At 40.1% G+C, this 13,740-nt stretch overlaps 1 protein-coding gene across 4 annotated transcripts; it reads left to right on the forward strand.

Annotated features, from left to right (window-relative positions):
- The first annotated feature begins 341 nt into the window (after positions 1-341).
- Positions 342-12,273, forward strand: LOC124141137 (zinc finger CCHC domain-containing protein 24-like). 4 transcript variants are annotated; one of them, XM_046509045.2, is made up of 5 exons: positions 342-751; positions 2,661-2,849; positions 8,446-8,610; positions 9,060-9,083; positions 9,391-12,273. In XM_046509045.2, exons 1-5 carry the CDS (start codon positions 419-421, stop codon positions 9,502-9,504), a joined length of 825 nt encoding a protein of 274 aa, XP_046365001.1. In that variant the 5' UTR covers positions 342-418; the 3' UTR covers positions 9,505-12,273. The 4 variants fall into 4 exon arrangements, with proteins under 4 accessions (XP_046365001.1, XP_046365003.1, XP_046365000.1 ...); XM_046509044.2 differs by having other exon boundaries at positions 347-751; positions 2,661-2,858; XM_046509047.2 differs by lacking the exon at positions 9,060-9,083 and having other exon boundaries at positions 343-751.
- Positions 12,274-13,740: the final 1,467 nt, after the last annotated feature.

Genomic DNA, 13,740 nt, shown 5'->3' on the forward strand with positions numbered 1-13,740 from the left:
TGACAACTAATTGGCGGTGCCACACCGGAAAAGCTGGACTCCAATATACAGGAAACTCCTTGACAAACCCTTCTGAACTGGTTAATGAGTTGTTAATTATTTTCAAAGCTATGTCAAAGATGTTAACATATGAGATAATCCCGTTACGCCACCCCTTCTCCTGGACCCAGCGTCTCACCGCATCTGGATAAAAGAGGGGTGCCACGAACGGGGCACTAACAGTCATCCGGAGGCAATTACCATAGCAACAAGTTGACGTATTTTGGGGCGCGTGCAAGGGCACCAGGAGGCGGGACTTAGAGAGTTGCCGAAATTTGATTGGCATCTTGTAACGGCGCATCCAAGAAAAGCGTAGTTCTGCGAGCAGAGTCAGTCAGACCAGCGACTTTTCCAGTGGCGACTGGCCCAGGGGAGAATCATGAGAGAACGTGACATGACGTCTTTGGCGACGATTGACACAAGCGCCTCAGTATATCAGCCGGCACAACTTCTAAACTGGGTATACCTTACCTTGGCGGACTCCCACCCTTCTAATGTACAAACTGGGCAGTCCCTGTACTCCGATCCCTGGTCAGCTAACCAGGTTTCAACCCAGGCTGTTTCTTCCGTGAACACAGTCAGCTCCCTACTTCAGAAAACAGGGGGGACGCAGAATCTGTATGGTCTCAACGTACACACAGAGCAGCAGCACCCCTGGTCCAGTCCAGCACTCACCTCCCAGCCGGCTCTCGCCACCAACATCAACACCGCTGTAAGTCCAGCTTATATCCCCCATCTATTTTGTATGTAATCTGTTGTACCATATCTAATATTCCTCATCTAATGGTATACCATATACTAAGCACAGCAAAGTCATGAATATTGTTTGCTGTTTCTATAACGAACCCGTTCATGTACTGGGTCACGGCGATAAGGAATCGTTCGTAAAGAAAGATGCTGACATTTTGGCAGCCAAATCTTTATATTCCCCAAAGTTCCAAAGAGCTTTAAATGTCAGGGTGTTCGTACAACTGAAAGTCGGTCAGTTATATTTCTGACGTGGAACGTCACGTCACAACCCGGGTGTGTGCGCTAATCGTGGTCATCGTAGTTTCAAGGTAACAACCAGAGTGTTCTTATGAGGTTCCAAATGTGTATCAATATGTTTAGCAGTAAGATGGCCTCCCCTGCTCTATAAACCCAGCTGTGCGTCTCCCCGACCTGCCCGTATCGCGTTACGTTGCCTTTAGCGTTCAGACATACTGTCGCCATATGCTATGCAATTCCATCTCCCTCGTCCCCAACTTTTTATTTTATTTTTTAAATATTTTTGTGGTTAGTATCAAGCGTTATATAATGCTGTTCTTGGAATTTCTGGTGGAGTTGGACTTTGGACCAACATGGCCAGTACTTCTGTGGTCTGACCACGATATGTCTGAAGTAATTAGATCAGCCTAAACTTGCCCTCTCAAGTTGCAACATTGCTTCCTAAGTACAGTGACAGGCTAAACATAGCACATTTTCATAAGAGCGTTCACCAGACAGCCGTGTTTGTTTACATGTGGCTGAACCTGCCCATTACTTTCAAGAAGTTGGAAGGGAGTTCCCACTTTCTGAGAATGTCCATCTCATTTGAACTGCTGTCAAAATACAGAAATGGCTGCCCTGTATCCCAGTGCTCACAATAACGCAACCTTGTGCCAGGGCTACATTGAGAATTAAAAAAAGGTCTTGACAACATCAGCTTCCAAATCTCGCCCAGGAAATGGACAAACCTTGTTGGTTAGGGTTCTTGACAGGCAGTTGTTTAATTGTTTTGACACCAACTGACATGTTTCAGCTTCAGGGGGAGGGAAGTCAGCTACAAAGTCACATGTCTGCTAGCGTATATGTACACAGGGTTGTGTGCAGCAATTGAAACACTATGTTTGATTTAATATTTAGGTACATCACTGTAATACTGAAATACATCTTTGGTTATCAACTTCTTTCATCAACTTCTTTATTGTGTTACTTAAGGATAAATAAAAGTAAGTCGGGAAATTTACTTTTCTATGTACAACTGTACATAATATATTTAAAACTAGGTAGCAGTACTTCAAAGGTTTTGAATTTTCTTCATCCACATCCACTCTGCATCATTATCAATATATAAGCCTCCCTGTAACATGTACATCTGTGGATGCCGAGTTCCTGTGTACCTGTGGTATGAACACATCAATAAATGCAAATAGAAGATCCAGGTAGCATGTCAGGGATCTATTTAGGAAACCATGCTTACATTTTACACTTAAGTAAGAGGTATTTAGCATATTTAACATTTAAATATAATAATACAAATGAGCATTAATAGCCTCTTCCTCTATTATCACGTCACTTTTTCAAAGCCAACTGTAACTAGAAATTCTTAAAATGGAATTACAAATTTGACAATAATGTTGTTAGCAATGCAAATTATTGTGGAATTTTCATGAATTTAACTAGACCTCAGAGGTTAATGTTCAACCAAATCCAAAGTATATGTGAGTACAAATTCTACAATTGTTATTACAATTTTTCCAATGAATGTTCCAATAGCTTCTGAGCAAGTGAAGAAAAATCCATGACACTATGACCATATTTTGCAATGTGATCCAGAAGACGGTGTTGACCCTGAACATTGACATTTGTTGCTTTTCTAGAACCACTACCAGAATGGCAGCTTATCAGGACTGTCAACGACGTCACCTTATGGGAGTATACAAGATCTGGCCGACCACTTCAGCGACCTGTCTCTGTCCATGGAACGCAAGCCCAGCAAACGTCCCCCCTCCTCCTACCTGTGCCACCTGTGCTTCAACAAGGGTCACTACATCAAGGACTGCCCCCAGGTAGGGAAGGTAATGCACAACTTTCATTACTTTCTCTCTCACCATAGAAACAGGTAGTCAGTTTTGGTTTATGTTCATTACTTTTGCATAGATCATCAGATACAGTGTTGGATCAAAAATGTTTTCAAAGCAGACACAATTTTTGTAAAACAACACTATTTTACTGTAATGGCGACGTTTTGGTATTGATCCTTACACTGTTGCTTGACAAGGTTCTAAGGATTTATACCATATCTTGCCATTACAGTAGAATATAGAAGTTGTTTTACAATTTTTTTGTCTATTTGTCATCCGTCAACTACTAAGAAATGCCCATCAAACAATTCATAATTGTTTACTTTGAACTAATTGAGGTTGGGTGGCCAGGTGATGATGTCGAGGCAGTTCTGGATCTCCTGACCCTGGGTTTGAATGCCAGGTTACATTGATTCCTGTTCTTGTTCTTGTGCGACCTCCAGGTGGAACAAGACCGGTCTTGTGTCTTCTCATCAGTTTGACTTAGATTTATCACATCTATCTATCTATTATCTGTTATTGGTAGGCACTTAGAGGTTGTAAGAACATGAAGACATGAAATATTATATGGATAACAACTTCTGTTTTCTTTGTAGCAACATTTCATGGCTACTTCTTGCCACCTCAGCAGGTGATGAAGGTTGTCAAGAAGAATAAAGAAGTTGTTATCCATAAAATATTTCATGTCTTCATAATCTTAAGTTTGTAATTCAACCTTTTCACAAAGTGGTGAAAACCCAAATATCTCATCCTGCTACAGGTGCCTAGCTATGATAAGCCTACTTCTGATAAGTGTCTGGGAAAAAGGATGGTCAGACAATGTGGACTGATCAATAGTTACATTGAGGGCACTCAAAAAGATTATTACCCTTTGGAATTTTAAGGGTGCCTACAAGAAGAATACACTTCAAACTCAGTGAATGTCATGTCACTATGAACTATTAAGCAGTTGTCATTAAAAAGGTTTGCACCTTTCCTGTGAGACTGTTAACACGCTGTGACATTTCTGTGCAGTAAGAATCTTCAAATGTTCATCACAAGGCCTATCACAAGGAGTTGATGTCAGTTGTCAGTTGTTATCATTTGAGGGAGGGGTTCTGGACCTGGGTGAAGGTTATAGAGATGTCAGTTGTCATCATTTGAGGAAGGGCTTCTGGTCCTGGGTGAAGCACATAGGGATGTCAGTTGTCATTAGAGGGAGGGGTTCTGGTATTGGGTGAAGGATAGGGATGTCAGTTGTCATCACTTGAGGAAGGGGTTCTTGGTCCTGGGTGAAGGATATAGGGGTGTCAGTTGTCATTAGAGGGAGGGGTTCTGGTATTGGGCGAAGGATAGGGACGTCAGTTGTCATCACTTGAGGAAGGGGTTATTGGTCCTGGGTGAAGGATATAGGGATGTCAGTTGTCATTAGAGGGAGGGGTTCTGGACCTGGGTGAAGGATAGGGACGTCAGTTGTCATCACTTGAGGAAGGGGTTCTTGGTCCTGGGTGAAGGATATAGGGATGTCAGTTGTCATTAGAGGGAGGGGTTCTGGTATTGGGTGAAGGATAGGGACGTCAGTTGTCATCACTTAAGGAAGGGGGTATTGGTCCTGGGTGAAGGATAAAGGGATGTCAGTTGTCATCATTTGAGGGAGGGGTTCTGGACCTGAGGGAAGGACATGGGGATGTCAGTTGTCATCATTTGATGGAGGGGTTCTGAACCTGGGTGAAGGATAGGGATGTCAGTTGTCATCATTTGAGAGAGGGGTTCTGGACCTGGGTGAAGGATATAGGGATGTCAGTTGTCATCATTTGATGGAGGGGTTCTGCACCTGGGTAAGGGATAGGGATGTCAGTTGTCACCATTTGAGGGTGGGTGTGTGCCTGAGTGAAGGGTATAACACGGTTCAGATGCAGTCCAATGATCTGATCATGCTGGTAAGGTATTTTCCCCCAAGAGTAGAAACTGGCCTAATTTCCAAGTTTTGGTACTAGTTTTGGTGTGATCATGTGTACTTCAGGAATGCATGCTTTATTTTCCAGTGTATTTTATATCTTCATTACAATGATAACCCCGCCCCTTTTGCCAAATGGCTGAGTCCATTTTGCTGAAATGTTTTATATTGTATTATTGAACACCATGAGCTTTTTCTTGTATCTTGAAGTAGATGATTCATTTAACACTGCATTCCCTAGAATCTCCTGTAGCTGGTGAGGCAGCATGACCCACAGTAACACCATGAGCTTTTTCTTGTATCTTGAAGTAGATGATTTCATTTAACACTGCATTCCCTAGAATCTCCTGTAGCTAGTGAGGCAGCATGACCCACAGTAAGCCTGTCCCAATTAACATTAATTATAAACCCATTGCATTAGGTAAGAGATAAGAGGGTGATTGAAGAGCCTGTTGTGTGTACTGAGGGACAAAGCCAGCAACACATGTGTTCTCCATCACTAAGGAGGGGGAGGGAGGGGGGTACTAGAAGGTGGGGATTAAGTTACCAAGAAGGAATTGCTGGCAGGGGGCATCTCAAAATTATATGGATCCTATGAGATCTTTCACACATCATCTGAAGGATTTATGGCATATCTTCATATCTATCTGCCATCTTGCTACCTTCAGGTAAGTGGTGTACCACACATCATGTCGGATTAGGACTGATGTTCACTCGGGACATAACTTGTTGAAGCAGCGCCATGAACAAAAATACTATACACATGCAATTATTTGTAATTTGTCAATGGTTGTAGTTAATTTTGTCTTGCGAACCAGTAGGATCTAACATCTTTGCAATGTCAGTCGGAGAGGCAGAATGGTCATGGACACATCCTTGTGATCCAGTGGCATCCTGTTTAACAGTGACAGTATTTGCTGTAGTGGAGGTACTGCAGCAGAGGTCGATGCATCCCCCAGGTGTTGCCCCACACTGTATCAGAACCACGCTGATGCAGTCAGTACAGTCCTCACCCCTTCCCATTACTGGCACGACAGAAATAGCATTGCATAAATATAAGTGACAACCATTTCCTTCATAGAAATCTCTGCTGAACGGGAAGTCCATTTTACATTTCCTTTGGGTCATCTATGAGTGGTTGTATCAATGGAGTGAGTGAGTTTGGTTTTATGCCACTTTAGCATTATTCCAGCAATATCACAGTAGGGGACACCATAAATGGGCTTCACACATTGTACCCATTGTACCCGGGTCTTGGGTGGACAAGAAAACGTTTTAACCACTAGGCTACCCGACCATCCCTGTATCAATGGAATAATATTCCTATAATTAACTTTTTTGGAATTGACATGATCTTACATATCTGTTTGTAGAGATATTTATGTTGTGTAAAGTATAACCATAATGCAAATACTGTATATACTGTACATGCTATACAACTAGGGACTCTGTTTGATAACGAAAATGTACTTTCTGTTCACCAATAAGAGCAGGGTGTAGGCGAAGGTCAGGCCCCTACGTGATAGAATTGCTAGTATTATTAATAGATATTCCCTGAAACCCATTTGGAGAGTATAAAAACTGCTGTGTAAGTATAGGACACCCTATGAATGTCTGATTCAGTCTGCTGTGGGCTTGCTGGCAGGCAGCCATATCTATGTTTAAAAGTACAGCCTGAAGCTAGGATAGCGTAGTAGGTCGACAGCACTGGCACTTAACTAGTACAAATTCATGCAATGGTGGCCTTTTATACCAAGGTACAAGTACATATTGGGTTACAGTAAAAGAAAAATTATTTAGCTTAAGTTTTTGAACACAGTTTGTTCCATGGACATGTTGGATGTCTGAAAATTAGCTATTTTGTAAAAGATATAAAGCTGAAAATATTTTCTCCCCTACAAAAAAAAATCCAGGACCCACATCAATGGCAATGTTATATCAAGGTACTAGTGTTTGTATGGTCTTGTCTATATATACCAAGAGGCTATTACAATTATGTATCTATCTATCTGATGCAATCTGGGGTCTTAATGCATGCCGTCTAAGCACTTCCTGATGGGATCTTCTGGGGGTTGTTATGGCTCAGCTGGAACAGAATAAATGAGCTTGAAACTTCAGAGACCTTTACTACAAGGTATCGGCCCCTGCAGTGATAGTGGGTTTACACTCAGCATGGGACAATATGGCATTGGAAGCATCATGACCAACTCTTCATCAACCTTCTGACATATGAGACTCGAAATGAATGTTTATTCTGGACTTTCAGGATTAAATAGTATAGTTTATCCATATAGCTGTTGTACATGCTTCAGAACTAGCTTTCAAATGTTCTATATGTTGAATGGTGTTACGTGCTGCTCATGTTTGTCCCAGCTATTTAGCTAAAAGAAACTTCTTCTGGCATACATCATTACACATTGTTCTGACACTCAGCCCACCAGATGGTTACTTGCTACATATTGATGGCCATGGTTTGTCCTTTAATTTCAGGTTTAACATACCTAGAGATAAAGTCTTTGATAGGCATCAGAAGCTGGAAGAACATGAGTACATGGCACATTAATATTGATAGCAACTTCAACTGATGAAGATGCAAGAAGTAGATATAATGAAGTGGCAAGAAGTAGCTGTTTCTGAACTACTTCTTGCCCCTTTTACAAAGAATAAATAAAGAACATAACAAAGTGTCATGTATTCATACATGGAGATGCATTACCTCTCACTTCTGCCAGGACATGAGCCGACATTTGAAAAATATTCGATCATTCATAGAAATGTTTAACATTCATAGAATGGTAAAAATGTTTCAATATTTGCATGCTGGGACTAAGGTTGCTTTGTTATGACATAGAACTGGAAGCAGTTGAGGATGGAACTCTGGTGAGGATGGAACTCTGGTTTCAATGAAGAAAACAAATTGCCAAATTAGTCCCTAGATGTAGTATATGATCAATCTATTGGTGCTGCATTGGTAGTGCTACATTTGACACAAGTTGTAGACTTCATGCTACTCATAACTTCGTATGCAATCTCATGTAACAGAAGGATGAATTAGGGTAATGGGTTGGTGGCATTTTGAAGGATTGCTCTTTCTTCAATAGCATTCATTGTATATCACAAAGATAGTAAAACCATTTATAGTTTGTTTGTTTGTGAAGTGGTGGGATCAATGGTGGGAGGGTCACCTCCCACGTCCGATGTATGTTTCTTGCTATGACATAGCTGACTGGGTTGCCCTTGTGTGCCATCCTTGCCTAAGCACATCACATGCACTTTGGCCTGTGGAACTATACTGGAATGTGACATTATCAGTCATTTCTGATATTTGAAGCTCTGCAAGGCTCATAGACCAAATATGGTATGAATGTGGATAAATGACAACAGCCAGACCCTGATACTAGTCTGGCCATTGTCATTTAGACATTTTCATTGGTAGACACGGCAAAATGTCATCCATTTTCAATATTCATCAGAGACTAGAAAATATAAGAGGAAAAGTTGTTTCCCACCATTTTGAAACGTTATGACCTCTGCAATAAGCTGTGGACTAGATTTGTAACTTATGTTTCCCTGTATACAACAAATCTGACATTTCCATGAAATGTTAGCGATACATTTTAACACTGTCTGACCTCTGTATTTCAGGCCCGACCCAAAGGTGAAGGTCTCACACCCTACCAGGGCAAGAAGCGATGTTTCGGTGAGTACAAGTGCCCCAAGTGCAAGCGCAAGTGGATGAGTGGGAACAGCTGGGCGAACATGGGACAGGAGTGCATCAAGTGTCACATCAACGTCTACCCTCACAAACAGGTGAGTCATCTGCCATCTTCACAATGTTCTCATAACCTCTTCTAATTCTTCAAGCTTTCTAATGCTCATCACGTAACCCTACAACCCATTTTATTTTGTGTGGCCTCCACAAGTTGTGTTCTTTTTGAAGTGTTTTAAATGGCTTTGAAAATAATTTGTATTTGTAAATTATTTTAAGTTTTGTTGCACATATGTGCAAATGTTTGTGTTTTGAAGTTTATATTTCTGAGAAAGCATGCAGTGTGGCAGATATGGTGTAAAAGAAAGAATAATTCATTAATGGAAAGTATATTGAAAATGGATGAATTGATCCGATTATTTACTAATGTCTGTGTGCTTTATGAATAGCCTCCACCCTGCTCATCACACTGCATGCTTTCCCACACCGGTTTGGTATGTTGCACTGTTTGACTTGGATAAAATGCAGTGTGTGCTTGTGTTTATTTCAGCGACCTTATGAATTCTTGGAGAAGGTAAGCGCATCATTTATATACGTCCAAAATTAAAGCGACTCTGTCCGTCATCCTTTCACCATATCCGGACAGTCGCAAAATAATTCATGATCCTGTTTGAACAATTCCTTAACAATAATGGTTTAATACATCTTACCACAAATGAGTTAAATTTTGTGTCTAATAAAATAAGTTGTGCAAATGTTGTGTGTTAAATATTTATCACTGTTGTGGAAGCACCCCTCCTTGGCGGACATTGTCGCTTTAAGTGTTGTGTGCTGTCCGTTGGTCCTCAGTGACTGACCATGTCCTGTTGTTATTTGACCAGCGTCCACTGGAAAAGCCGGATGGCCTGGATGTTTCTGACCAGAGCAAAGTCCACCCCCAGCACCTGTGTGAGAAGTGCAAGATGCTCGGCTACTACTGCCGACGGATGAACTAACTGGGGCAGCGTGACGATGACATCTGCAACTGTGGTGCTACGGAGACTTGCATGACCTGCTTAATGTGTGTGGTGCCTTTCCGCGTGCCTTCTCTCTGCTTATTGACCAGGTTTATTGTGATTTACCAATGCCAGCCTCGGCAGACATGTTTGAAGTTTTCTGGTTAACTTTCGGCAGAGAACTGCTTCCTATGCAACTGATAGTGCTCAAGCTGTTAGTCTCTTCACAATAGTGGAAAATTATTCTCACTTTTTCACAAGTGGATTTGATGATGTAGTATAATCAAGTTATGTGTCAAATTTATTCAGGTATTTTATTCTGTGTACGGTTACACTTTTCAAACCACATTTTCTAATATTGACATACAATATTTGCACTCCAATGTATCTGAGGGATTTTTACTGTAAGAATGGAGGTTTGGAGTGATGCCTTGAAGGACCAGTCCTTGAGGGAGACATGATATACTCAACCATGTTGGTGAGGGTCATATTTCCCACTCGGTATAATACATTCTACCACTGACCAAAAGTCCGCTTTGATCTGTACATTTCTGAATTTTTTTTGTTCGTTTTGGGGGTTGTCACTGAAATATTCACTGACTTCCGGGTATGAATACTTTGTATATATTTGTGCATTATCCCTTGCTAAGCAGAAACTGTTTGAAGACATTGTGTGTATAATTTTGTTCCAATTTACTAAGATCCATGGAAGGAGCTTTTTAAGCACACGTGGTCAAATATTCTTAAATTCCATCCACAGACAAGATATGGAGTTGATTTTAAAAAGAATTGTTACTCATTGTCAGACATAAGAAGAGACATCTTCTGTGTATTTCGCATCATAATATCATCATATATTTTGTATAATTTGGTTTATTCATGGTGCAGTCTTCTAAGAAGCGCCGCGTTTAGTTCCATCAGTTTTGTGTCTAGCTGTGTGTACACTTAGAAGTCATATTTAAATGACTGTTTCACTGTATCATTTATAGATTCACCTTCTATTGAAATCTTTTAGATGTATTGAAGATCAAATGTTGTAGCTCTTCTGCTGTGGAGTCAAGGCCGATAAGATGCAATATGCTTGCTCTGTAGATTAGAGTCTGTACTCCTATATTCTGAGATCTGCTTGATTGAACCTGACTGAATCATACTAGGATGCAGGTTCACCTATATGGTACTTAAATATATCCATTTTTAACAGTAACCGTGACAGCCTGATATTTTACTCACAGACAATGATAAATATTTAAAGAATCCTACCTACAGACCTTTCTTGGATGGGGTTATTGTTTGAATGCCTGTGATTTTGCAGTCATATTACATATCTTGAGAATATATTGTGTATATCTGCCTATATAAATTATGTCAAGTTCAATCAATTGGTTCCATTTATTTAAGTATTTCATACCCCTAGATGTTGATGTTTGCAGAATAATGCAAAGCCCATGGGGCTTACCTTAGCTCAAGACTTTTGAGGCTGTAGATTTTGAACTATCATTATTTAACCCCTGTTGTTTACCTATGTGTATAATTTTGGTTTGGCTTATAGAGGTAGTTGTTCCTCTCAGTTATGTTGTTCACTGTATATCTTGTAGCTTTTTGTTTTATTGAACTGGTTGTCTGCACGTGATATAAGGGATACTGTTAAGGGATGTATTGCCATGGTGATACAGCAATTCAGAGCAGCCATTAAGAAAAAACCCGTTTATATCCCCAAATTAAAAGCAAAATTTTACAAATTTAAAAACTAATTACAATTGTTACTTTTCTTTTAAGGCTTACTTATTACAGTTAATAAGGTTTTACACTATCAAGTACCTTGCTGCATTTATAGTTATATGCTTTTAGGCCTTACATGCAATAAAATCAATAATATTTTACTTAATGAAAAGTACCTTGTTGCATTTGTATGGAATGATCCTGAACACCTGGTGAAACCTCGGTATGGGTTAGGATGATAGTGTGGCAGTATGTATTGCACCTGCAGCAATACACCCCTGACATTGTTAGGTCATGGCATGACTGTTATCCCAATGAAAACGGCTCAATTAGCGTTACTGAGTCTTTGACTAGAGTATCTTTTTTATAAGACATTTCATATCAGTTTATGTTTGTCATTGATAATAAAATTGCTGTTATTTTATGTTCATCCTTTTCTTGAAGGCGGCTTAAGATAGCTCTGTTTTGTATTTTGTGATTGTAAAATGCCAATATTTTTAACTGGAGTATTTTTACAAGTTAAAAAATAACAAATCAAGATAAAATTAGAAATACAAAATGGAGTTATCTTGCCTTTCACTTGGTCCTTTGCATTCCTGACATTGATGTAAGCATTAAGTGTTACATGCTTGTTCTGTGTGTCCTGATTGGACAAAGGTGGATGGATTAAGAAATAGGTCATCACATTGTCGTCATAGAAACAAAGCTTTTCTTCAACAATGTTCATTAAGAATTGCTCATATTCCTCTTAGACCAACCAGTCTAGAACTGCTGTTCTCTTGATGTTCTAAACATTCTATTAAAAACTGAGTAATGAAATAGTAAGACAATATGTCTGAGAACATGTTAAATGACATTGGTGGTGTACGACTTGCCACCATCTTGACTGCTGTATTGTGGGTGATTCGATCTGGTATGAATGACATGAATGTGTTCGAGATGTGTGCTTTCTATTGGTGCTGTTGATGTGAACTGTGTGATAGGGGCGTGGCTTTCATCCACATGTGCATGAGTTTGTAAACTCCTTCAATAAAATGTGTTTGCTGTGAACAGAATTTTCTGTATTCTTTGAAGCTATGTGTCAGCCACTAGGACTGTTACAAAGATAGATGAAAGTACATGGGTTTTTTATTCTTGGATCATGGATACATTCAAAATTGAGAACAATATTTATCCACCATATATAGCTCATTTTTACATTCATATGATGTCAGGTCAAAGCAGATTCTCACCATAATGTATCTAGTTCTGTACCTGTCCTTGATACACTTGCCAATATTTACCTGACCATGATCCAACAATGAAAATATTAACATTGGTGAAAGCAGCACAAAGGAACCTGGTCAGACAATGAGACATTGGCATACTTATAGATATCTATATATCTATATCCATATACTGCAGGTTAAATAACACCTATGGCCCAGATATATATAGTATTTCAACAAAATAGAAAGGATGATTAAACTCTTTAGTTCAGTTGTAAGTTTGTATGTACATATTTATTGTAAGCAAAAAATTAACAAGGAGTTGATAGTCTGAGCATCAACCTACACTGTACTGGATCCAATATCACAACCAGGTCATACATCACCATGATGTATGTTTGTTGTACAAGGCACCGGTTGCTGTTGCTTGTGATCTTTAAAAATAATTGAAATCCTTGAAGAGGAACTGTATTTGAATGTATTATGTAAATATTTCATAGTATTCAGGAACAGCCTTCTGTCGTGGTAGGGTGCCTGAAAACTATGGTGGATGATAATGATGAGGTATTTTCAACATCATCCCCAGCAAGGTCTGTACACTTCTGCTGACAAAGCTGGAATACCTGGGTCCCACCCCTGAAGAAGTCTTCCTCCCGCTGATATAAATAGTCCTCCACTGCAGAAGACGACATGTCATCAGAAGCCTTGGGCCCAGCCATGCTGAAACATGCCCAGTTCATTCCTCAGAATGTTCTCTCTCTACTCTATTGGCTGTGACGTGTGGTGAGATGATCCACGATAATCGTTTTCCTTTGTGGGGATCATCTTCAAGGCTCTCTTTGCAGTGGCAAAGAAAGGAGCATCACTCCTTACAGCTGACACCATGTATGCATGGATGAGTGTTGGAGTCAACCCTTGAGTTGGATATACCTGATGACTGTGCTGTAGCCAGTTTTGTCCATTTTCATCAACAGAATACCTTGTCACTTTGATGCCTGCAGAAAAATGCTGCCTGGTTGTGTATTTGGTGGAAATGCAGCCTGTAAGCATGAAAGGTATTCCACTTCTGACATGCACTGTACATACTTCGTAGTAAGGCTGGTGGCATGGGTGGCCCAGTCGTCTAAGGGGCCGCAATTCGCTGTGCACTCACTCACTCACTCACTTGTAGTAAGGCTCAGAACTTCTCAGGAGCACAGAGTATGATGAGAGGCTATTCTGGGAAGCTATGATTTGTCTTGGCATGAAATCTGATAAATATTTTTGCATTTCAGACTAAAATAACTGCTAAAGCATGAGCTGACAGAAA

This window comes from Haliotis rufescens, unplaced genomic scaffold, assembly GCF_023055435.1.
Source record: "Haliotis rufescens isolate VD_foot unplaced genomic scaffold, xgHalRufe1.0.p SCAF_11, whole genome shotgun sequence".
Lineage (NCBI taxonomy): Eukaryota > Metazoa > Mollusca > Gastropoda > Lepetellida > Haliotidae > Haliotis > Haliotis rufescens.